The 23,389-nt window shown below is 35.8% G+C and overlaps 1 protein-coding gene across 1 annotated transcript in view; it reads right to left on the reverse strand.

The window, feature by feature from the left end:
• Positions 1 to 207: 207 nt before the first annotated feature.
• The window catches only part of ITGA1 (integrin subunit alpha 1), a 63,568-nt gene continuing 40,386 nt past the window's right edge, over positions 208 to 23,389 (reverse strand). Inside the window, exons 10-30 of the mRNA XM_026037551.1 lie at positions 20,461 to 20,534; positions 19,271 to 19,415; positions 18,084 to 18,226; positions 17,481 to 17,624; positions 15,632 to 15,886; positions 15,083 to 15,213; positions 12,415 to 12,578; positions 12,080 to 12,216; positions 10,992 to 11,102; positions 10,419 to 10,504; positions 10,124 to 10,259; positions 9,103 to 9,183; positions 8,431 to 8,507; positions 7,624 to 7,713; positions 6,538 to 6,640; positions 5,076 to 5,189; positions 3,595 to 3,699; positions 2,959 to 3,063; positions 1,736 to 1,828; positions 1,079 to 1,195; positions 208 to 321 (exon numbers count right to left, since the gene is read on the reverse strand). Of these exons, the coding sequence (XP_025893336.1) occupies positions 277 to 321; positions 1,079 to 1,195; positions 1,736 to 1,828; positions 2,959 to 3,063; positions 3,595 to 3,699; positions 5,076 to 5,189; positions 6,538 to 6,640; positions 7,624 to 7,713; positions 8,431 to 8,507; positions 9,103 to 9,183; positions 10,124 to 10,259; positions 10,419 to 10,504; positions 10,992 to 11,102; positions 12,080 to 12,216; positions 12,415 to 12,578; positions 15,083 to 15,213; positions 15,632 to 15,886; positions 17,481 to 17,624; positions 18,084 to 18,226; positions 19,271 to 19,415; positions 20,461 to 20,534 (2,456 nt within the window). The 3' untranslated portion in view covers positions 208 to 276. The remainder of the gene's footprint in view (positions 322 to 1,078; positions 1,196 to 1,735; positions 1,829 to 2,958; positions 3,064 to 3,594; positions 3,700 to 5,075; positions 5,190 to 6,537; positions 6,641 to 7,623; positions 7,714 to 8,430; positions 8,508 to 9,102; positions 9,184 to 10,123; positions 10,260 to 10,418; positions 10,505 to 10,991; positions 11,103 to 12,079; positions 12,217 to 12,414; positions 12,579 to 15,082; positions 15,214 to 15,631; positions 15,887 to 17,480; positions 17,625 to 18,083; positions 18,227 to 19,270; positions 19,416 to 20,460; positions 20,535 to 23,389) is intronic.

Consider the following 23,389-nt stretch of genomic DNA (forward strand, 5'->3'; position numbering starts at 1 on the left):
CCTTGAGTATCACAAAATACCATCAGGCTGTTTCCTCTTCCTTTGCATCATTCACCTGGGTGTTCAGGTTTTTTGCTTGAAGTTGAAGTCCTGCTTGCTTTCTTTCTTTTCTTTCTTTCTTTTTTTTTTTTTTTCCTCCTTCCTTCTTCTTTCTTTTTTATTTTAAAGCACTGGAGTTTAGAAAACATTGTGAATACTGAATGTATATTTGAGTTTGTAATTTTAGAGTCACATATTTGTGGCAGACCTGAGAAAGAATTTATTTATTTATTTTCTTCATTTCTTCATTTTCTTCTTAAGTGGTCTTTTGAAAAATCCAGCCTAAAGAAGAGAAAGTAGTATTCAGTAAATAGGCTACTGAGACCATACAACTTGGTACGTATTATTAGCATTCATATGCTGCTTCTTATTGCTGTGTTAATGTTTATCCATAAATTAGAAAGTCGTTTCATTCTTTATCTGTGAAGTACAACAATGTTTTTCCTGGAACGGAAAAACTAAAGGGACATCTCATGAGAGCAGGAAATTGAGTACAGTTTGTATACAGTGAGTGATTGCTGAATCATTGTTATTCTAACCAAATGTCGCAGACTAACCAGCTTCAGTAGAGCTGATACTCAACTGAATAAATAATACTTTATTTTATAGTTGTTAGTATTTTCAGGAGAGCATGCATGTTGAAATTTGTAAGAGGTAGCCTAACTAAGCATTAACTGTATATTTAGCTTGGAGAAGACTGCCCACTTGTGGCAATCCTTAAAGTACAGGCTTCAGTACCTTTAGTGCAAAGAGAAAATGGCTAGGTTAAACAAATGTCACAGCTCGCAGTAAAACAAGAATTGTTGCAGCACTAAAATCTGTTTATATTTGTCTATTTGTAATACGCTGCCAGCAAAGTAACATCCTGAAAGATGCCAAATAGAGAGCACTGCATATTGCACTTCAGAAAAATGAAGTTTTATTCATTTACTGGTTTAGAAGATCTCATTCTGTTAATAGATAATATTAGTGTCTGTGAATAAGGAAGAGAATTTAAGAATATTCTTTATTGTCATGAAGACAAGAAAATGCAACTTACCTTCCATAAAGCAAATATCAGCAGTGCAAGTATCAGGAGTCCAGCAAAGACACTCAGAAGGATAACCCATAACGGGACAGAACCCGGTTGCAGCTCTTTAGAAATCTTAATCATGGTCTGCATGGCGTTAAGAGTGTAAAAAAAAATATTATTTTCCTTTAAAGTATCAATAGAACTTTAATCAGTAGATACCGATTTTCCAGCGTACCATTTCATTTTAAATTAAAAGATTCTCAGATATCAAACTTTGTACTTATATCGCTCACAGTATATATTAATTTAATGAACATAGGCTCCTCTGCAAGTCAGTAATTATTACTATAAAGGATTGAGGGAAGACACTTAAATTATGAGTATTAAAACTATATATTACAGAGGTTTTTTTTTTTTGGATAGAGTCTTAATCCCTCAATGTCTGCATTGTAAAAGATGGCAGTAATTAGCAAAGCCTCTAAACAAAATAAATTAATATAAAAGGTTGTATGGATACTATCTTACTTTTAAGACAGGAGTGTTTGATGTAAACTATATTGAAAAAAAGGAACAGCATGTACCTTTACAGCATGTAGCAATCAGTTCCCTAGCAGTCAATGATAATGAATGATTCAGTAGGATAAAACCTGCGAAGAATAGATCTAAGAACTATCATGTGCTTACCTCTAGTTTTTCATGGTCTTTTCTCAAAATCAGTGATGAATTTTCACTTCTAAGTAATGCTTTTACAACAAGGGTTAAGCTGTGAATACTTGCCTGAAAGTAGAGAGAAATGCCTAGTTGATATTTTGTTTATATAAAGTTTATACTTGGTATTTTGAAGTAGACAGCTATGTAGAAGTATCAAGGGTGAAGGAAGACTGAAGGATAAACAATAAAGTTTTGTGATGGRCACATATATGGGGGGGGAGCTTTGTTGCCACTGTTAAATAAAATCGGACAGATCASCAATTTTACTATTGAAACTAGAAGAGTTTCAATAACTATCATAGAAACAAAAAAAAGGGCATACAGGGAGCTCTGGCCCACCAGGACAAACTATCCAGAATCCTCAACATGTGCAAGGATGAGCCTCAGCAAGGGACTGAACTACTGGGACTGAAATAAGAAGCCTGAAATTAAACTTGAGAGGGTTTTTGTTTTTAATTTATTTAAATTAGGAGTTTAAAATTAAACCTTGTGCTGCTGCGGCAAAACATGCGTGTATAAATGTCAGTGAAAGTTCTCCYATGTGCCAGCACACGCCACAAGACAGCAAAAACATTTTGAGAGAGCAAAGATCAGAGATGTCAGAGAAACACTGATGAATCTTGACTCCTTTGACCACAGAGATGGGCTTCTCAAAAAACCTACAGTTTGGAGATTCCCCTCCCACCTGTTATAGTCCAGAAAAAGCCAAAGATTTAAAAGCCAGTTTAGTGTCAGAGAGTCATCAGCTGAGCAAAATAAAGTGCAGGCTCGTGATTATCAGAACCATTAGACAATTCTGAGCTGAGTCCACTCTGAGGTCTCCTTGCTCTCCTTTGTCTGCTCCTTTAGATCATAACCTCTTTTTAAAATGGAGAAACCTTTCCAGATTATAACTTAATAAAAATAGTAAGTTTCTATGCGCATCCTCCTTACTTCTGATGAATTATAATTTTTGGATGCATAACTAACCAATAAAACAAAACCAAACCCCAGCATTATAGAAAATATTAATCCACATGTTCTAACAGGTGTTTTCAATGTCATGTTAAATTTATAAAACAGCWAGAGAAACAATTTCAAATTCTAGGGCACTGTTGATATCTAAATTGATTAAAGATATTATTTCAAAAGGACATTATAATGTCTTAGTTTTTTCAAACCCAGGAGTATTATAAATGCAAATGGGATTTACTTACTTTTATGATGGTAGCTTTCCATACTCTGAATGAAACATTCACTTGAGTAATGTCMGATGGGACCAGGGCACAGTTTATAAATGCACAGCCGAACGTATCACAGTCCTGTTTAAAAGTTACCAGCATGAATTAATAGTAAAATATTTTTCATATTACTAAAATAAAAACATGTAAACACACTATGAAGAAATAATCAAGATGATGGGATGTCAACATGAACATTTCTGTACCAGTTGTCTAGAAAATCTCTCAGATCACAATGGTAGCATTTAAAAGCATTTTTTAACTGAGTAACTTTTAAGAGAGAGAGATGAGAARCGTTTAAAATACTGTTATTAAACACAACAGAAATACAGAAGGTGAAGATTTACTCAGCTATCAAATGTGCTACCATGATTTAAACATGTACTAAAAATTGGTCCAGAATCCCTCTCCACATACGGTTCTGTAGCCAGAAATAATAAAAAATATATAGTCAGTGCTCTGTCAAAGATACATTTTCAGGCTACTAAGACAAACAAAGTTTGTTTCCATGSAGTTTGAGAGACATTTTTTGTATATTTACTGCAGAACTAATCTGCTCAAAAAATCTGGATTAATATCTATAAGAAATATATACACTTTGTGCAGGCTTACCATAATTGTATCTTTCATAGGTTCTTTTATTTTTTGCAAGACAAATGGTCTCCTAGGGCTGATCTTTAAAGGGTCTATAGGGTGACTAGTTTGGCAGAAAGCATTCTGTTAGAAAGAGGAGAAATATTATTTTATAACCTAAATACCAAGTCTTAAAAAAATACCACACAAAAAAAGCTTAAACTTTAAAATTTCCTGTAAAGTCTAAAAGCTGTGTGTCACAGTGTGCTCTTTCCCCATTATCCCAAATCCATAAACAGCATATAAACAGGGGCTAACTACACATGCAGCCATCCCAATACTGCTGRTACAAAAATATGGCTATGACTATGAGTCAACTCTCTTACTCCATAAATAGGAGGCAGCCCAGAACTGCCTCCTGTTGAGCTCTCCTTGCTTCTTGAGCAGAGATGCCTCTCAAGGCTGTGAGATTCCTTACCCTTGACAGATGCTCAGTAAGTGATTAACGGCATGCCAAACTTTGCAAACTTTGCTAAATTGCATCTCTGATTGATTGTGCACATAATCCTTGAGATATAAACTGCTGACCAAGTCTGGGACGAAGATTGGATCCAGCTGCAGCCAGACTCCTCTGAGGAGGCGTTTGTAGAGCAAGGAGGTCCAGTCTGAACTTCATGACTCAATGAGATGGTCCCCTTGACATTTTGGTCTGACCCTGCTCTCCATGCAGTAAATAACTGAGTGTGTCTTGCCATCAAATCTTGTTAAATCACTGTTTTATCTGCCATCAAACTTTGTTAAACCACTATCTTATCTCAGTAAAACATATTGCTGCCTCTCTTTTCTGAGTGAAGCACATCACTCATCTGTGACATTCTGTAAGCAAGTTAACATTAATATTTACTAAGTGTACTAAGTAGCTACATGCAATAAAACTGCACGCTGTGGGAGAGAAGAACAAATTCCGATGGCATAGCTACTGAAGCACCATTTTTAAATAACTGAAGATAATGAGGTAATTTAGCCTATACTCTGCCCAGCTACTTAAACACCTACTGTAGAAGCCAATACGAGCTTCCTCCAAGATGACTGCTATATGAACCAGCAAGAGCTGGCTAATTAAGAGAAGTGTTCTAGATTTAAATACCAGGACTAAAGCAATCTCAGTAAAAACTGCTAATAAAGGAGATAACAAAACAGGCTCAGTAGGCAAAGCAAAGCAAGAAACTTCCATCCCTAATATCCCATCTCTTGTCACTTAATATATCAAATTAATCTCAGTATCTCCAAATTAGCATTCAACGCTTTTTTAAGTTTCCTTGCTTCCATTTGAGAAACTTTATTTCTGTCTTCCTAGGCAAAACTTTACTTTCTATTAAAATACTAGCTGCTTGCCTTTTAGAATAAAATCAAGATTAACCTTGAAGCTATGCATAAATCTAAGTCCTTTTTGCAGTTCCTTGCAACAAAAAATGTTTCAAATTTAAAATATCAATAGTGAAAACAAATTCCTAGCTTACGTTGGAAGTTGACAATGCAGTAAGGTAGAGAAGTGGGTTCTTGACTGACGTTTCATTGGGAAATAAGATCTGCAGTGTAAGGTTTGGCATTGGAAAGTGTTCACCTTTTTCAATCTGCAAGAAACAAGAAAAATATATAGTTTTTGGACTTAGTACTTTCCTTATTTTATTGTTATATAATTTTGGGGTTTTCCTTTTCTGTGGTGTTTTTTCTTTTGTGTTTTTTACCCCCTCTACCTTGACCATCAGTCATGCCAAAGTGAGTGTGATGAACGCCCCTACCTTTTCCCCAAGAGCAGTCTGTATGAATTAGCAGACACATTCTCTTACAGTCTTTGCAATAAAATGTTTTATTCAAGGAAACAAAAAGAACAGAAGGGAAGGGCTATTTTGACATCAATTCCTTCTTTACATCTTGTTTATTGTATCTGCTTAAAATCTGGAACTTCTAGCTAAACTAATATCCTTTTAGTTCAACCACAAGTGTGCTTAGGCAACATCCTGCACATCCCCTCCTTTCCCCCTCTTTTCCCTGACAAGACATGCATTCCCCAGGCCACAGGACATAGTTATAACCTGCAGGTCCTTCTTAGCAGGCCCCCATTCTTTTTTTTCCCTTCCTTCTGATATCTTAGTAATGATTAGGTGCTTACAGAKATGAGCTACTCTTACTAGATCCTAAATTATATGCTCTTCAGTCCAACAGCTCCCTTTTATATTCAGAAAGGAAAGATGTGGAAATCAGATGAATGTCTCAAACATCCACCAAAAGCCTTGGAATTACTGGATTTAGACTCTTAAACTAAAAAGAGAAACTAAGTAAACATTATAGCGGAGTTAGAATATACAATAAAACTTTTAACCTTGCTACAAAGGTCCAGCTCTCTCTRTGTATCTCATGTTTTATAGACTGAAAGTTTATTTTGGAGAGACTTCCTCCTCTTTGTATATTGGATCCTTGTTCAGCTTTGGGAAACAGGGATGCTTTTGAAATAACTAAGTTCAGTCCTATTTCCCCTTGAGACACAGCTTCTAGTCTACCAAATATATTTTCCATTCCAAATTATTTTAGCTTATAATTTTCTGTCAATTAGGAAAACCACATTMCTAGAGCATTTTATTTCTCTTTTTAAAAGCTGATAGGTTTTTGAAAATATCTGTTCCAAAGTGTAAAGAATTTAGGTAAAATTGTAATTTATTAGCAAATGCTTTCTTTCCCCTGTGGAAAGCAGCTGCTCTAAAGACCTCTGGAATTATCCCACRGAAAAGGGACCATACTGAGAACGTGTGATCTGCCTTATTCCTAAGCAAGATGGGGGGGGGGGGAAGAACAAAGCACTAAATACTTATAAAGAAGGATTAATATATTGCATAGCTGCTACTTAAGTAATAGCTTATCACGTTAAGTGAAATAAAGTAGATGAAAAGACACCCATATCATGTAATTTTAGTTGTTTCTTACCCTATAATGCAGAGTAACTTCATCCCCAATGTTCTCAGTTGTGTTAATAGCAGTAGGGACAGTATCATTTGCAGCAATTATAACATGGTGCTCTTTGGAAACACTGCAAGTTAAAAAACAATCAATCAMTAAGTACAAATTCTACTAGTTAATTATATAATCTTTTCATTATTTTATTAATCTTTGAAGGCTAGTTTTGTTACTAAAGTAAAATTCACCCATTTTTAAGTAGTGCTGTTTTTAAACTACTATGTATATTTCGTAAGTTTTCAGCTAAAACTAGAAACAGGAAAACACCGCTCCAGAAATGATGCATCAGGGCCTGATTATACCATCCTTACTGTGCCATTCCTTATTTTAATATCRTCATGTGAAACAGGTAGATTTTAGGAAAAAGGGGAACAAAGAAAAAGCAGTGCAAAACCGGCCAGGCTCAACCTTGTCCCATAAGGCTGGATTTGAACTCTAAAATGCACCCAAAATGTATTTAGCTGAATTATTCACACTTGTACACCATGCATAGTGTACACCATGCACATTATTTATATATACACTATACCTGTTTTTCACAGACAGAATTCAACTGAATTCCAGCTATTTTTGAAAACAAAGCACACTGCAAGACCTGCATTAAAATTTTTATTTGAGTTGTTAAAAAAAAACCCGGTAAGACACTAAAATCAAGGATAATTTTTGAGGCTGGGAAAAAAAAAAACATCCTATGCATTACCACAGTGATAATAATTCCTGGCCAGCAGCAAGGTGGAAGTGGGCTTTCTTATGTGCCTGAAATGCTTCTGAATGAATGGAGCAAAGTACCAGAGTCAACAAAAGCAAWTATTGTACTTTCAAACAACAGATACAATTTAAATAGATAAGGAGGAGTCTGACAGAGACAGTGACTGCTCCGTTATTTCATACAACTGCTGTTTTCAATTAAGCCTGTGCTTCCTATTCAAGAGGCTAGAAGCTGTCATTTGTAGACACTTAATTGAGCATAGCTCAACAAGGAAACAATATTACATTTTCTTTGAACACTTGCTAATTAATATGCTAGCAAATAGAAGCATGGAGAAGCATGAATACCTTACAAATATCAATCCTACTTCATATTTCACTGGAATTGTAACGTGTCCTCTGTTGTCTGCCAAGGTCTCAGGTGGTTCTTCACTGTCACTGAAAGAAAACATGTGCCACTGCAATCAGAGTGTGATGCTCATCTGCACATAGGACTACTAGACAGACTGAAATACTTACAGCTTTAGGTTTAAAAAACACACTRGTCACTTCCAGTTAATTATTAGCTACTAAAAATAAAATCAAAAATGCTATAACCAGTATCTAAAAATCTAAGTCCTGCATGAGTCCAGCTCAGAGGCACATCTCTGTTAAAAAGAGGATACAGATACTGCAGCTAACGGAATGAACTTGGGTCATGTCCCAGCCACCACTCTTGCACCAATCCTACATTTTCCAGGGACAGCAAACACAGAGGCCAACCAAGGTCCATTGACCATCCCAGCTCTATCAAGGCAAACTTCCACAATGCGGCACAGTTTAAGGGCTGAGCCTGTCCACTGTATCAACTGCACTTTATGCTAAAATCAATGGTAATCTTTTAAGCGATTAAAACTTTTCAGAAGCTGTTTTAGCTACTATGAATTCTGACTCATTTGTGACTCRCAGGCTCTTGAGACAGACAGCTATTTAGTCTACTCGACCTAAGTCTGCTTCTTACCCTTCATTCAGTTCATCTTTAAAGCTGACCACACAGCAGATTACTTAACTTCTTCTGTATTTTGCCATAAAACACAAAGTTGCAAAGTTTTTTTTAAAAAAACAAAAACAAACAAACAAAAAATCACAAGATAGAAAGCAACATCTGCAACTAACCTTGTTGCATATACATGAATAGTAGCATTTTCCAGTAAATAAGATGCATTGAACTGGAATGATATTTTGAAGGAAATCTGTTTGAAGAAACAAATAGCACATTTTTAAAGGCAATCAATGAAATAAAAGCACACTGTTAAGGTTTGACATAAGGAAAAATGAACTCAATTTTGGTATCTGTATCTATGGTATATTTATTCACATTTTAACCCTTTTCTAYGAAGGAATCACCTTTTCTGATATTGCCCCAGAAAAGAAAGAAGTCTAATAGGCACCACTTCAGTAAACAACAGCCTCAAATTATCAGAACCAAGAAGTCTCAATAAAACTTCTAGCACACTGTATTAGAAATACATTGCTAAATGATTCTTAATCAGCAGACTCTTAATACAAACCAAAAGCATTTTTTTTCTCCACTGCCTGAAGGAGCTAAATGCCAAAGCCTGGTGACTACAGTGCAGATGAGCCACCTAGGAAAAGCTCCTGGAATTTCACACACAGCATATAACAAAATGCCTAGAATACTGAATAAAACTTCTTACAGTGTCAATATATGAGTCCTGGGTCCCAAAAAAATTCCTGGGTCCCAAAAAAATTCCCTCCTCAGTATGGCCTGTGCTGAGTTTAGAACAACACAGAGCAAGGAAACCTTCCCTGCATGAGACATTTTACCTCTTGTGCAGGTTTTAGAAATGGATATCCCACTTTACAGGTGATGTTGTGATTGGATTCGCAACTATCTTTCTGAATATCCTAAACAGAAAAGAAAGTGAAATTTTTTTTTAATAGTTTGACCATCATCATTTTGACCAAGAAAAGAAACCATCAATAGTTTATTGCTGCCACTTTTCATCATCAAAACACTGTAAAAGTCAAAGTCTTAGCTGAAATGGAACTAAAATAGGAAGCCATAGCACCAAAACAATTTCAACATAGGGACACCTACATCAGCCATCAGTTAGTTGCCATTGGCCTCCAGTGAAAATGTTTGGAATGGAGGCTTTTATTATATACAAATACATCATGTTAATTAGTCTCAGAGTCTAACAGATCAACATATGTGTAAGTAATTTTGGAAAGTGCATACCTAAAACAGGAACAAAAAAATGACATTCATGCTTCATAAATTAGGGTCATTAACAATGCTATGGATTCTTGGTTTCTCATGATATTCTTAGGTAACACGAGGACTGCTGACAGSAAGCAAACTTCTCAAGTTTACCACCTGAGCTGGGGTGAATACTCAGCCAGTATAAGAAGTCAGGCCCTTCAGTGAACATAGGCAGAAAAACAGCTTCTTTGGAAATGCTCTCTGAGGTAAGGATGATCTGCATCCCCAAGCCATGGCTGCCCTTCCAAGGCAGTGCTTTTTCCTGTACAATCACAAATTCCTGTAGGATTTGTGACTGTAAAAGGATTTGTGATTTTTATATTCATCTCTTATATGCAGACACTCTCTGTCTTAATGTCATAAAATTATGTCTGTTGTTAAGGAAGGAGCAGCCATAGGTGACTCAGGAAAAATGAATAACACTTCCCTAGATTTGTAGGTGAGGATGGCACTCCCAATGCCAACTGTTCCAGTCGACTGAGAAGATGCCAGAACAGTAAAATTCAGGCCTTACTATACAGGATTCTTCAGATCTCCCTAGCAATGTAGATTATGACAAAGATAAAAGTGAAAAATTCCTACCTCAATTCCAGCAAAAATAATATTTGGAGAATATGAAACCAAAACTCTAGTATTATAGGCACTGTCTTTTTTATTTTTGACAGATAGTTGGATGGAGAATTTATCATTGCGTGACTTCACAATAAATGGAGAAGAGCTGTAAAATAAAATAAGTTTTGTTAGACATCTTAACTTCAAATCTGTTTTCTGATTTGGAAACAATGTCATAGTGTTATCTTACTGGAATACAGAATTTGTAATTTACATAGAAATTTTGCACAGATATCAAGTGGTGTAATAAATCCAGTGTAGTTACCTGTCTCCAGCTATGCTTGATTTTACATTCAGAACAAGATCTGAAATGCATTTGTTCTTGGCTCCACAATCTTTTGTGAAAGGAATCTGCAACAATARTATTTTCTCAATGTTACTACATTTATTATGGAAATTAAATACTTGCATTTCATTATCTTGTTTTATATCATAAAGTCTTCTCTCTGTCATAGAAGTGTTTCCATACCAGTAAAGCGTGCAGATGTAACATAACCTTACTACTCATTCCCTTATAAATGGCAAACATCTGGGTTACAAAAAGAGTCAATAATAACAATGAATGATGTCCAGCACCCCCGAAGTATGTGACTAACATTCCCCCATTTTATCCATGTCAAAGAGACAAGAAATTTGCTTGTGCTCTCTTTTATCTTCTGTTAACTTTAGGCAGCTTTAAAATACAGTGCTGGATCCCTCAMGCGTACTGAACTGTGCTCTTCACTCCTGGAGATTTGCTTGAAGAAAACTTCTCCTGGATAGATCCTTTCAGACCTTTTGTGGGCTATGAATTTTACCTTAAATGCTTTGGGTATTAATGCAGACTCTTACTACTTACATATTCAGACACTGAATTTGGCAAGTTGCTATCAAGTACAGGTCCAACCTCTGGATCAGATAAATTAAATTCCAGCAAAACCTTTACAGAGTCTTGAAAGTCAGGCTTATCCTAGAAAATAAAGAAAATGAGATGACTGTTATGGACGTTTACTTTAATATCTTAGTGACTGAAGGAAGATTGAAGAAAAAAAAAAAAGGAAAAGATAAAAGAGAAAAAAAGAAACAAAAAAACCCCACAAAATGCTGAGACAAAGTATTTCCAGTAATGCTGCTGTCATCCTTACTATGTTAGGAAAGCATTCAAATGCCTGTAACCAATGACCAAGCATTCAGTGTGTAAGCCAAACCTTATAARTACCTACTAAAGTTTTTGTGCGTCTCATCATAAAAATGTCACATAGCCCAAACAATTCCAACACTGATTTATTTAAGAATGTCTCAGAAATGTCAGCCTGACCTTTTTGTGTGTTGTCAAAGTATAAGTAAGATGAACAGAAGCACTATAATCTTTTATGAAGTTAAAATTAGGAAACGTGGTACATATTCAAACACTATCATTAGTTTTAAATTTGACCACAATTATGAAACTGCTAATGTTTTAAATGTAGGTAGCTTATAATAATCATCTCTGTTCACTCTTCACATTGGTTATAATTTGGACAATTTCATACCTACAGCCTAATTCCACTGTTATTTTACAGTGTATTCTTTATCCCAAACCTAATTTGAGAGTTTTTTTCATTCATGGTTTTCCAACATGGATTCTCACCAATATGCCTTTCAGCCCCCTTGCTCCTGCTGAGGACTGAATGCACCTAAACTATTAAATATTATGGCTATAGGATTCACCTAAATGTTCTGTGCTCTTCCTGAAGACAAATACACAGCAGGGACAAAAGTAAATATCTTTACACATAAATAAATATTGTACAACTATATACAAATATATAAAACCTAAATAGTAAAGGAATTGCATGTAATTCTAGATACAGAATTTTCATCTAGTTAATAATTACTACAATATATTAAAGGCCTATTACAGTATCAACAYGAGAAAAACATAGCCACTTCAAATGATTTACTTGCCAACATGTAGAAGTTATGTTTAATACAATCTGACCCTTTGATGGTAATATTTTTTTTCATTTTCCTCTCATGGCTCTCTGTGAACAAGCTTCGAGATATTTGTCTTTGCGAGTCGAGAGTAATCCAATACTGTAGACCTGTAAATTAAATTAGGTCAGGATTATGACCAAGGGTATCTCCACACTTTTTTTTTTTTTTTTTTTTGACAATATTACAAATGAACTTTGAATACTGAATTCCAGAAAGAATTACAATCCATTTTTTGAGAAGTAAAATACTGTGAGCATATCAGTTATATATGAAAACCTCCTACAGCTTGGTACTTTTCTACTTACCCGATTCAAATGGATCTTCCTTAGATTTTAGTCTGGCTTTAAAACAAATTGTGGCATTGATGCATATGGTTTTTCTTTTATTTATCTGACAGTTTTGCTGTTGAATATTGATACTTTTGGGTGTAAATTGCATTGAAGCATTTACTTCAGCCACATCACGAGACCTTAACAAAAAGCAAAAAAGAATTCCATGAAAATAACAGCAGCCACTTTTGTAATTTTTAAAAACTGAACTTATGTTCAGTTATAACTGAACTTATACTAGACATTGAAATAAACATATCTGACAGTGCAGACAGGCAATTAATGACACAGTCTATACATAATACCAGTAAATATATATAAAAATAAAATGGTCACAGAGTTTCTCTCCAGTGCTGTACTTTTTACATAATGGATACCAGATGAAAGGAAAGATCTTGAAAAGAAGTGTTTAAGCAATTATAGGGGCAGTTGTTTTCCCAAAAGCATTTTGACACTTCAGAAAGCTCCATTTTAGACCCATTCTCCATAGGAGCTACCAAGGAAGATGTTACTACCATGGAGGACAGCCTGTGGCTCTTAGGTGATGGGCAGAAAAACAAGCTGAGATTCTCTAGCAGTGGTTAAATCYGCAGAAAAGCAGCTGGCTGCCCTGGGAGCTGTGGCAGTAGTAGGCAGGTCCCAACCCAACTGTCCTCTGAAACGGCTTGAGCAGTTCTTGCTCTTGCTCTTATCATCTCCTTATCTTAAAGGGTTGAACGTTTTGATGCTGCTGCATGGTGACCAGACAGAGGATTGGGTCAAAGTTAAAAATTTACTTTTGAAAATAACGGGTGAAGGGGAGGGAGTGATCTTTGCTCTGCCTCCATCGGTTCCCTGTCCCAGCTCCCTGCTTGGCCGCACAAGCATTTGGAAAGAGTGCAGGGAATGGGGGGGATTGCTTAGCCGGCACTGTCCCCGGCAGGTGAGAACACCAGGCTCTCTTGTGTTCCTGTATTCACAGCAAATAGGAAGCGGTAGGCAGCAACTTGAATCTTCAGTAATGAATTTAAGCAAAAAGCCTTTTTACCTCCCACTAACCATGGCCAGCTACAGCGCAGCGACTTGCCAAGCTACACTGACTTCATTCTGATGCCTTTAAGCACCTTAGACACTAAATATCACAAAGAAACAGTGAGATTGTCACTTTCTCCCCAGCCACTAAAAATATTGTTTAGAGAGTTCAGAACTTCAGGAAAAAACATCCCAAGCATTTATTACTTTTGATGCCTCCAACATATAAACTGCCAAATTTAAAATGCTGAAGGGGCAATAAATTATATTAACGTAAAAGAGCAAAAGCTGCTGTTAGTATTACATATCGCTGGCAAAGTTGCAAGAAAAATGATTTTTACGTGTCTCAAGACTTACTACAGAACAGATATCCACTGAACCAAGCAGTAACAACCTTGCAGAAAATATCAATTTTCCCCCTGGGAAGGTTCTTGAAGGTTTTATTGCAAATAGTTTCTTACTATTCTAGAACCGATCAGTTATAGAGAATTTTCAGTTCTTAAAAATAAACTAATAATCTACCTCATCATGATTTTAGGGGGAAAAAAAAAAAAAAAAAGTTTGAGGGTAGAAACACAACTGAGGGTAGAAACTTTGAACCATGAAATTCCTAATATYTTTTGAAGATATTAAGATTCAAGGCGCATTTTCTTTCTGTGAGGACTGTGGGTCATAACTCTTAAAAGTCTGGAGTCAGAAACATTGAGTTTCCTTCCAAAATATCTCAGAGCCTTTGAACCTGCTCTTACAGAGACTTTGATGCATTTTTCTCTGTACTGAGAGCTGTCCTACTAATTTTGTGGAAATGAAGTCCGGAAAGGGCAAAACGTTTGGGAATAGCAAACTATTCCCAAACTAAATACTAAAACTAAATAAAACCCAATCAACTAAAAGAGTGAAGGACAAAGGGAGCGTAACACAGGGCAACAGGATGTATTTAAAAAGAATTAATACTTTGTGTGACACTTCTCATATGTTAGGCTGCAAGAGCTAGAAGTCCAGGGTAATTGCACAATAGCAAAAGCAATCAGCTGGCTTAGCAATTGCTTTGCTTTACTTACTCGGGATAAAGCTGTGAAATAGCCTTAGTTCTGACTTAGGAAAGACAGATTCCACATTTTCATGTTCATTTACCCTTCTGGTGTTTTTTTCCTTCTCTCTTTAATAACACATTGCTCAATTAACCATCTAAATCATGTGTTTTTGTAAAGAGAAGATAATCTGCTGTTCACCAGAATTAATTCACCAGTTCAATATTTTCTAGTTTCTCAGGAGGGAGTCAAAATAAAATTTTTCTTAGTAAGCCCTTTACATTTGAACCAGCCACYGGTATTGCTAAAAAGATAAGAAGCAATATAATTTAATAAAGAGGACTTTTTAAAAAATATACTCTGTGCCACAGGTGGAGTAAGTWTCTGTTCTGAAGCCTGTCTAGGAGACGCTCTTCATACCTGGCTAACRTTTCTAAACATTGATGTAATTGTCATTATTATTCATGAAATTCTATMTCCAAGTAGAAATTTAAATATTATGAACAAGAACCTGTGTTAACGGATGAAATCTGGTATCATTAATAGGTATCATACAGTAAATTACTATTTTCTACCCTGGCAGATGATGTTAGTATCCATACCAGAAGAGGGCAGCACCACCAAGGCCTCCGATAGTGACATCAATCAGCCCGTCATCATTTAAATCCATTTCTCCATGCACAGACTGGCCAAAAAATTTCACTTTTTCCCCATCTCCACCTGATGCAATACGCTGTGGAAAGCAATAACAGGTTTATGCAGTGTACATTGGTGAATATTATAAATACCTTCAAAATAAATTTGTTTGCACTTACAGGGCTTTTAAAATCTTTAAATAYGTTTTCATTAGGGCGCTACTGAAAGGGTTACCAGGGTGATGAACACATTATAAATTTTCAGAATTATAAAATACCTTCTTTTCTGGCTGAATATTTTAGAAGGTTTCTAGCAAAACCAGGGAAATCTATTTTATAACAATATTAGAGTCAAATTTGGTTAAATGAGACTGAGTTTAAAAGAACAGAGCATTTTCAAAAATAAGCTGTCCTGATAGCTGAAGCAGTTTGATCCTGTGTTGAAAAGACACAGGAAAATGAGGATTGTGCTACATACTTATATGACCTGCCAATCCTTAAAGTTTTATTCCATACCTGAGTGTATTTTTTACTGATTGTGCTGCCATTCCCATGATAAATATAAACAGCTCCGCGATGGTCATCCTCCAAGGGTGATCCTATAACAATGTCATTATATCCATCAAGGTTGAGATCCTTTACTGCAGCGATGGCAGTGCCAAAGCGGGCACCACAAGGCTCATTCTTGAGGACTTTGCAGGTGTCATGTTTTAACGGTGAGCAGCACGTTTGCTTTACAGGTTCGAGACTCATCTGGTATTCAAACTTAGTCTGTGAAAGAATAAATATAAAACTTGTGGATTTCCATCAACATTTTGGCAATGAAGACRTTTAAGAGCTCTAGTACAGAAGACAAGCTGATGAATTAAATGAAAGATTACATCCCRTTCATAATGACAGTGTGCTGGAAAAACTCTAATTCTGGAACTATAATTCAAATGTTCTCTTTGAAAAGCTGATGGGAAAGACTCTTCCTCCCTCTCCCTTTCCCTTCCCTTTCTCTCTCCCCATCTTCTTCTTGCTCCCTCACTCTTGCCCTCTCCCCACTCTCTTCCTCTGTATTTAGATGCTTACACACATTTCTTGAAGTTGCAGGTTCACAGGAAAACATGGTATCAAAAGAATATTTGGATGATACTATAATTAAAACACTTAATTTTTAGGATACTGTACAGATTTTTTCCAAAGACAGTCTCTTAGTCTGGAAAGTAAGCCAAGTTTATGATGGATCACAGATGGCAGTACTGCAGTTCCAGAACAAAAGGCAGCATTGCTCTCACAGAGGCTGAATTCAGTCCTCAGCGCGTGCACAGACTCAGGCAAACACTCTCAGCACATACACATCCTGTGTGCTAACATATGAATTCTTCCGGCTAAATGTCCAATGTGTGTGTGAATTCTAGATCAATGCCCCAAATACAGTATGTTATGTATCCCGTCTTTCCAAGAAACACATTGTCCCCATGGGTTACATGTTAAAAACGAGCAGCAGGAAGAGGTTACTTCATCTCCTTTGTTTGGAGAGGGATAAAAGGAATCACAGGGAAAACAAATTTCAACTCCTTGCAATTACTAGAGGACATGGAATTCTGGTTTTCTTGCCAACCATATTCACCAGCAAGTTGTTGTTAGCAACATGCACGTACAAACTGGAAGAGTTCCTTGTCAAACAGCTCCAGTCCCGTCAGGCCTTTTTCCTGTACGTAGCATTTTTGAGACCACAGCTGCTTGAACCTACTTTAGTAGCCCTTATTAGCAACACACCTTAGTACTAGATTAAAATAAGAAACAAAGAAGAAAGAAAAAGCACTCGTAGACATTGAGATGGAGGAATTATCTATCCAGGCTCTAAAGCAGAAGTGATGTACTGAATGCCCCAATTCCCTTCAGACACTGTAGCAGAAAAGAGACTTCATATTAAAAAGAATAGTACTTTATTACACTGATTTATGGATATATACAGGGAATATATAGGAGGAAGCTAAGTGCAGCTATTACTTACAGATACTATTCTGACACAACTGAGTCTTCAAGAGCCCTCTAATATGTGAGAGCAAATTGAAAACAAGAATAGAAATTAACACTATAAATTTGCATTTATGTCCCTTTGCAGATTGCAAAATATACTGCTTGTCTACCACATATACTATTTGGGAAAAATACAGATGGGAAAACAAGAGTTTGARAAGAAAATTTCTAAAAATAACACTGTATTATACTTTTGCAATTGCCAGAGTTATGTTTCTTTGTTTTCAACAGATCACCTCCCCCAGCTCTAATTATCACATTTATTTAAAACAAGGCCATAAGGATAGACGATAATAAGGAGCACGTTCTGTTCCTGGTCAGTAAATGTCGTGCTTACCTTGTTCAGAGCATACACATACACTTTTCCTTGCTCCTCTTTTTCTGTTCCCATATACATAGGAGCTCCAACAAGAAGAAGGTCTGTAAATGAGTCCCTGTTGATGTCTATTGTGGTAATAACACCCCCAAAATATGATCCAATCTGCAGGAAGATGTAAGGTATAAATCAGAGACAGCACCATCACAGAAGATTTCCTATTCGGGGATCTGTTTTACAGTTGTTTGCAACAATGTCAAATTTTAGTCATGAAGGCAGAAATCCATAAGAAAATCATGCTTATCACACCCATTTCCCACCCATGATATATCCTTTCCATTCAAGGGACAGACAAAGTTAGTAGCCCAGAGATGGCTATAATCACTTTGATATCAGCAAAGGTTTACCCCACACAGAAAATTTCCAAGGAACTCTAACTGCTCTAAGCCAATTTTCCATTTACCATTACATACTAGTTCAAAGACTCTACCTAACTTTTGTTTCTGATCTTGCTTACGACAAAAGTTCATTTCCTTTCCTGGTACAGAGTTCTCATTTAAAACCATTCCCTCCCACTTCTCATGCCAAATTTCTCTTACGTGTGAAGCATAAATACATACTTACTTGTTCTCCATTTAACCTTTGAAGAACTTGCACCTCTCTTCCTTCCATTTTATAAATGATAACTTGGCCAGTGTGATTGTATCGAGGTTGCCCTGCTATGTACAGGACACCTGCAGGTGTCGATGCCGAGTTCACAGTATATCCTGGGACACACAAAAGGGTTCAGGAGGCAGTGCACACAGCACACATCAGGAAAAGTCACTGTGATTCAGAGCTTTTTTAAGGCTTGATTCTACAATTAGACATTTAGCCTTATTCTAGATAATGTTATTAAAGTTAAATAAAAGGGCTGGATCTGTGGATTTGCCTGCAGTCTCACAGAGTCATGAGCACCACTGAGTCATTAAACCTGCTGACAGGCTGGTATGTCCTAAATTCAGCAGAGTTTTTGACACTGTTCACTTTGCTATTCTTACATATTGTAGGATGTTGAGAGTACTGGTGAGCAGCAGACTGAGAAGCTGCTTTCAAAGAACAGTTGTCACTGGCTCGATGACAAACCAACAGAGCCTTCCAAGCATGTTTCTGGGGCATTTCAAATCCCTTCTACTTAATATAGTCACTAACTACTGCATAATGGATGACTTAGAAAATTTACATATGCAACAAAACTGATATGGGGAAACAGAATCATGAAGGGTATGAGGCCCCCTCTAGAGAGGGGGTAAGGCTGCTTAGTTGCTTTTAGTATCTTTATATTATCACTACTTTATACATCTTTTAGCCTTGTAAAGGCTGAGCACAGCACTCTGAAAATACATAAAACACAGCTAAAGAGTGGTAATCTGTTATTCATGTTCATTGAATGAAAGAGAAAGAACTTAACTTTCAGTAAAGAAGACTGACGGAATACTATATGAACACTTTCTAGCACTGAAAGCAGAGAAAATCTTGAGAAGAATACTAGGGAAGTCTGCCTCCTTGAATAGATTAGACATCACTACTGAGGACAGACTCTTTAAATTTAGGACTGTATGTTTTTGTACTAGACTTTTGATTGCAGAAGCAATGTGKTTTTTTTCTTCTAAACAGCAAAATATTATACAGATTACCCATCCACACACTATACATTTTCCAAGACTCCTAAAAAATATGATAATATTTTGTAAGAGCATCTTTGTTAAAGAGATTGAGAAAGGACTTGTTGAATTTCTTGAGAAATGTCATAAGATACATATTTCTCTTACCTAGATAGGCTGCAAGGGGTTCATTTTTTTCTGAGCGTCTGTCACGGAAAGTGCTATTAGTTGGCATTGAAATACTACTGCCCTTCACCATGAGCACTGTGCCATTCCAGTCATACGCTCCAACAGCTCCAAGCATGACCCAGTCCTTTTAATAARGAAAACCAAAACATCTCATTCTTTACATGACTCATCTCTAGATCTGTGTTAGTCATGATGCTCATGTTCGGCTAATCCTTCCTATAGAGGTACAAGATTTAACCCTGCTTTTCTTACTACTGTATAATCTCCCTCAGTCATGATATATCTCCCCCTCTTTATTAAAAATAAACCCAACTAAAAAAGCATGAGTCAATCTGGAAAACAACACAGTGAAATATGACTCCTATAACTTCAGACATTTTAGATAAATTAGAAGACGAAGAGGAAGTAGCAAAGTTCATTAGTTCATTAGAATATTAAACACGAGTCAGTTTGCCTCAGATTGCCCAGKACTTTGCTCAGTTCAGCTACTCCCCTATCATGTTCTTTTCCTACTGTCACTACTTTTTATTATCTTTTAATATCCTCTTTAGAATTTCCATTTCATCTGTGTATATTGATCAGATAATCATAACCGGTACTTTCTCTTTTTCAAAAAAAAAAAAAAAAACAAACCAAAACAAACAAACAAATCTCACAGTGTATCAATTTCTATCATTAAAATTCCCAAGGGTTTTTGTATCCTAGTTTAACAGTTATTTACCTCTTGAGAACTGAGGTATTCAGTATATTAATGAAACTAAGAATATGTTGTTACTAATCTCACAGTAATTTTCATTACATAAACTATCCATTAAATGCATCTTCTGTTTAAATTTCAATACAATAACTACATAGTTATATTTACATTAAGTAGCTACATAGCTATTAATATTTTATAGAATAAGTTACTGATGACAAAATGCTAACCGAACATAAAATTTAAAATTGACATGAACAAGTTATTTATTCTCCTATGAACTATTGTTTRTAATTATTCTTTATTTACATTTTATAAAGCTTAAGTAAATTATAGGAAAATCTAAAACTTCTRACAACAAACAAGTAACAGAATTGTATGAAGAATTCTGAAATACTCATACCTAATTCATGCCATTATCAATAAAAATCTACATTGAAAAAGTATTGTAATCGTTAAACAGCTTGCTTACCTGAGAATAATGAGCACTGAAACCAGCCTGAGACATTTCCAGTTCAAATGAGGCTGCTTGCTGGTCTGTTGTTGCTATTAAACACAAATATTTGTTTTAATATAAATAAATACCAATTTGAAAAAAAAAATCTACCTAATATAATGAAAATGTTGACATGGAGAACAAAATTAAACAGAGTATTCGAAGAGAGTAGCTTGATGTGAAATTTTACAATAAATACAGAAAGTGCATTGTGTATTAAATGCTACCACCAAGTATGAGAAGCCATTTCCATTTTAAGGCCATGTATTACAACTTGTCCAACAAATATTTCTGGACTAAAATTGACCAGATTTGACCTCAGACTGATGGTAAATATGTTTGGAATGTTTCATTAATATGGCCAAGCCATTTTCCACTGGAGCTAAGGGAACAATTAAACATCATCCATGTAACACTAGCCTTGCATTCATGTAAGTAAAAATTTGTAGGCAGCTGGTTAAATTTAAATTAAAGAACATTTGATGTTTGGATTGTATCAGCCGCTGTGAAAAACAAGGTAGGAAAATTTCAGCTGTCCAAGAGTCATAAGCTTCAGGGAGGGGCTTGGAAACTATAATCCTTCTCAGAAAGCTGCTGCACTTTCTGAGCAGCTCCATCTCAGACAGATGGAAACTTTCCAGTTTTTTAAATATCTTTGCATCAAAAAAACAAACAAACAAAAAAAAGGTAGTCAAATGATTTAGCCATACGGTCTTTTTTTTTTTTTCAGGTAGTCATATGCTCTAAAGGGACTCAATTTTTTATTTATTTTCTCTCAGGTACATAGGAAATATCTTCATGAAAGAGTTTTGTCTTTTCCTCTACTCAAAAGCAATAATAAATACCTGGAGCTAACTCTATAACGCATATTGATTCCTCCTTCCGAGCAACCTATGGAAGCAACAGGAAGCAGAGAGGAACTATGAAGTCTATTCTGGGGCTTATCCAGGCAGAATTCACCAACTGTTAGCAGTTGAATACTGAGGCAAACTTTCAACAGTGTGAAGGAACCTGACGCCTAGCAAGCCATGGGGGCATGAAGTTCAGACTAGTGAGACTATTAAAAAAAAAAAAAAAAAAAAAGTGTGAAATTTGACAACTGAACCACACAGGTTGTTTACTTGGATGTGGTATTTTGCCAATTGTGGGGATTTATGACTCGCCATCGGAGGCAGGCATGTTCTCAAACACAGAAAGTTTGACAGTTTGAAAGTTTGAAAGTTTGAGTCCATCAAATTTCATAAGACATAACTGCTTTACTAAGACTGAAAAAAAATAAGGATAAATATTTAATATAAGTATAAATTAAGGATAAAATTCCTTAGTTATGTATTTGCTTATAAGCAATATTTTTCAGTGACAGCATTAATCATTCCATAAAGGATGTTTTTTAATGATCTGAGAGAGACAGRATTCTTGTAAGTGCAGGCAGAGGACAATGCTGCTACTGTTAGTACGTGCAGATCTGACTCCTGCTTAGATAACAGCCCCCAGTCTAACTTTCCATTGAGTTTTAGCCTGCCAGGCATTTTACAAAGAATATTTTGTCAAAAACATTTGTGCCAGCCTCTATACTGGATAAAACATAAAGCTCTTGTTAAAACCAGAAGCCCATGCCATTAGACACAGAGACATATGAAACAGATTATGTGTAAAAATGCACTGGCTGTCAAGCATGGGTTTTTGTTGGATTTGATTTTTAAACTCTCTCTTCTTTCCTTTGTTGATTTTTTTAAAGGCCAAAACCGAAAAGTAAACAAGAAATCATAGGAGAAAAAAAAATCAATGTACTATTACATTAATGGGAGGCTATTCAGGTCGAAATTTTAAATGCATTCAGATACAGAATTCCAAGAATCAAGGTTCTTAGGATCTCTCTGTTACGAGCTGAGTAACTTAACTCAGCTATAAAATTAATTCATCTTTTCCAGATTGCACACATCCAATGGTCTGAGTTTGTTGTAAGAAAGCTGGGTGAGACAGAAATGATCCGTTTTTCTCCAGAATAACGTATCTCCTACTACTTTGGATGGGACAGGAAAGCATTGCTGAAGAATCAACAAAAATGGATTTAATCACCATCTTTTAGCTCAAGTCTGAGCAACATTGACTACAATTCAGCCTCCCTAAATTTTGACATAAAGCCAAGATCCCATATTTCAATTCCATTCTGATTTCCCATGCAGCCATTTCTGGGAATTCCATGGGAACAGTAGGAGGCATCATTTCTTGTCTTGTATCAGATATGATGCATAGAAACCTCAGTGTAAACGTCAAACTCCTAAAATAGAAAAGGGAAAGCCAAGGAGTGTGGTGAAAATACCTAGCTCCTCCTCTTTTTTTTCCCCTCTCTTTAATTTGAATGTATATTTTTTGTAATATCACCATGTTTATCTAAAATAAAATTAAAAAAGGCATCTATATCAAGTCATAGATAKCCTAATAGCTTATAAAAAGTTTGTTAAACAAAAACAGTAATACACAAAAAAAATGACATTTGCTGTAGCATCTTCTTCTGAAAAAAGGTGTGGTGGGAGGCGGGACAGTCTCTCTTAGCAGCATCTAACTGTTCTAGGGGGTTTAGTTGTAAGGTGAAACCAATGTCTGAGTGCAGATGGTGTGACCACGTCCTGAAGTTCAATCACCTCAGATTTTAWAATCATATCCTTAATTGTCCTGGACTAGTAAAGCAGTTGATTAAACTTTTATTATATATCCAGTATATTGAATAGTTATAACTAACATATTTTACTCATAAAAGACAATGAATCTTTTTACATTAATAATACAGAGCACAAACTGAAAATTTAGACTTTTTTGTCCCCTTCCACTTGAAATATTATTTCTAAGTTTCAACCAACTATTTCTTCCATAGAAAGTTAATTCTGCCCATTAAACAGCTACT

Source organism: Nothoprocta perdicaria, unplaced genomic scaffold, assembly GCF_003342845.1.
Source record: "Nothoprocta perdicaria isolate Ctin4 unplaced genomic scaffold, notPer1 scaffold_1, whole genome shotgun sequence".
Taxonomy (NCBI): Eukaryota; Metazoa; Chordata; class Aves; order Tinamiformes; family Tinamidae; genus Nothoprocta; species Nothoprocta perdicaria.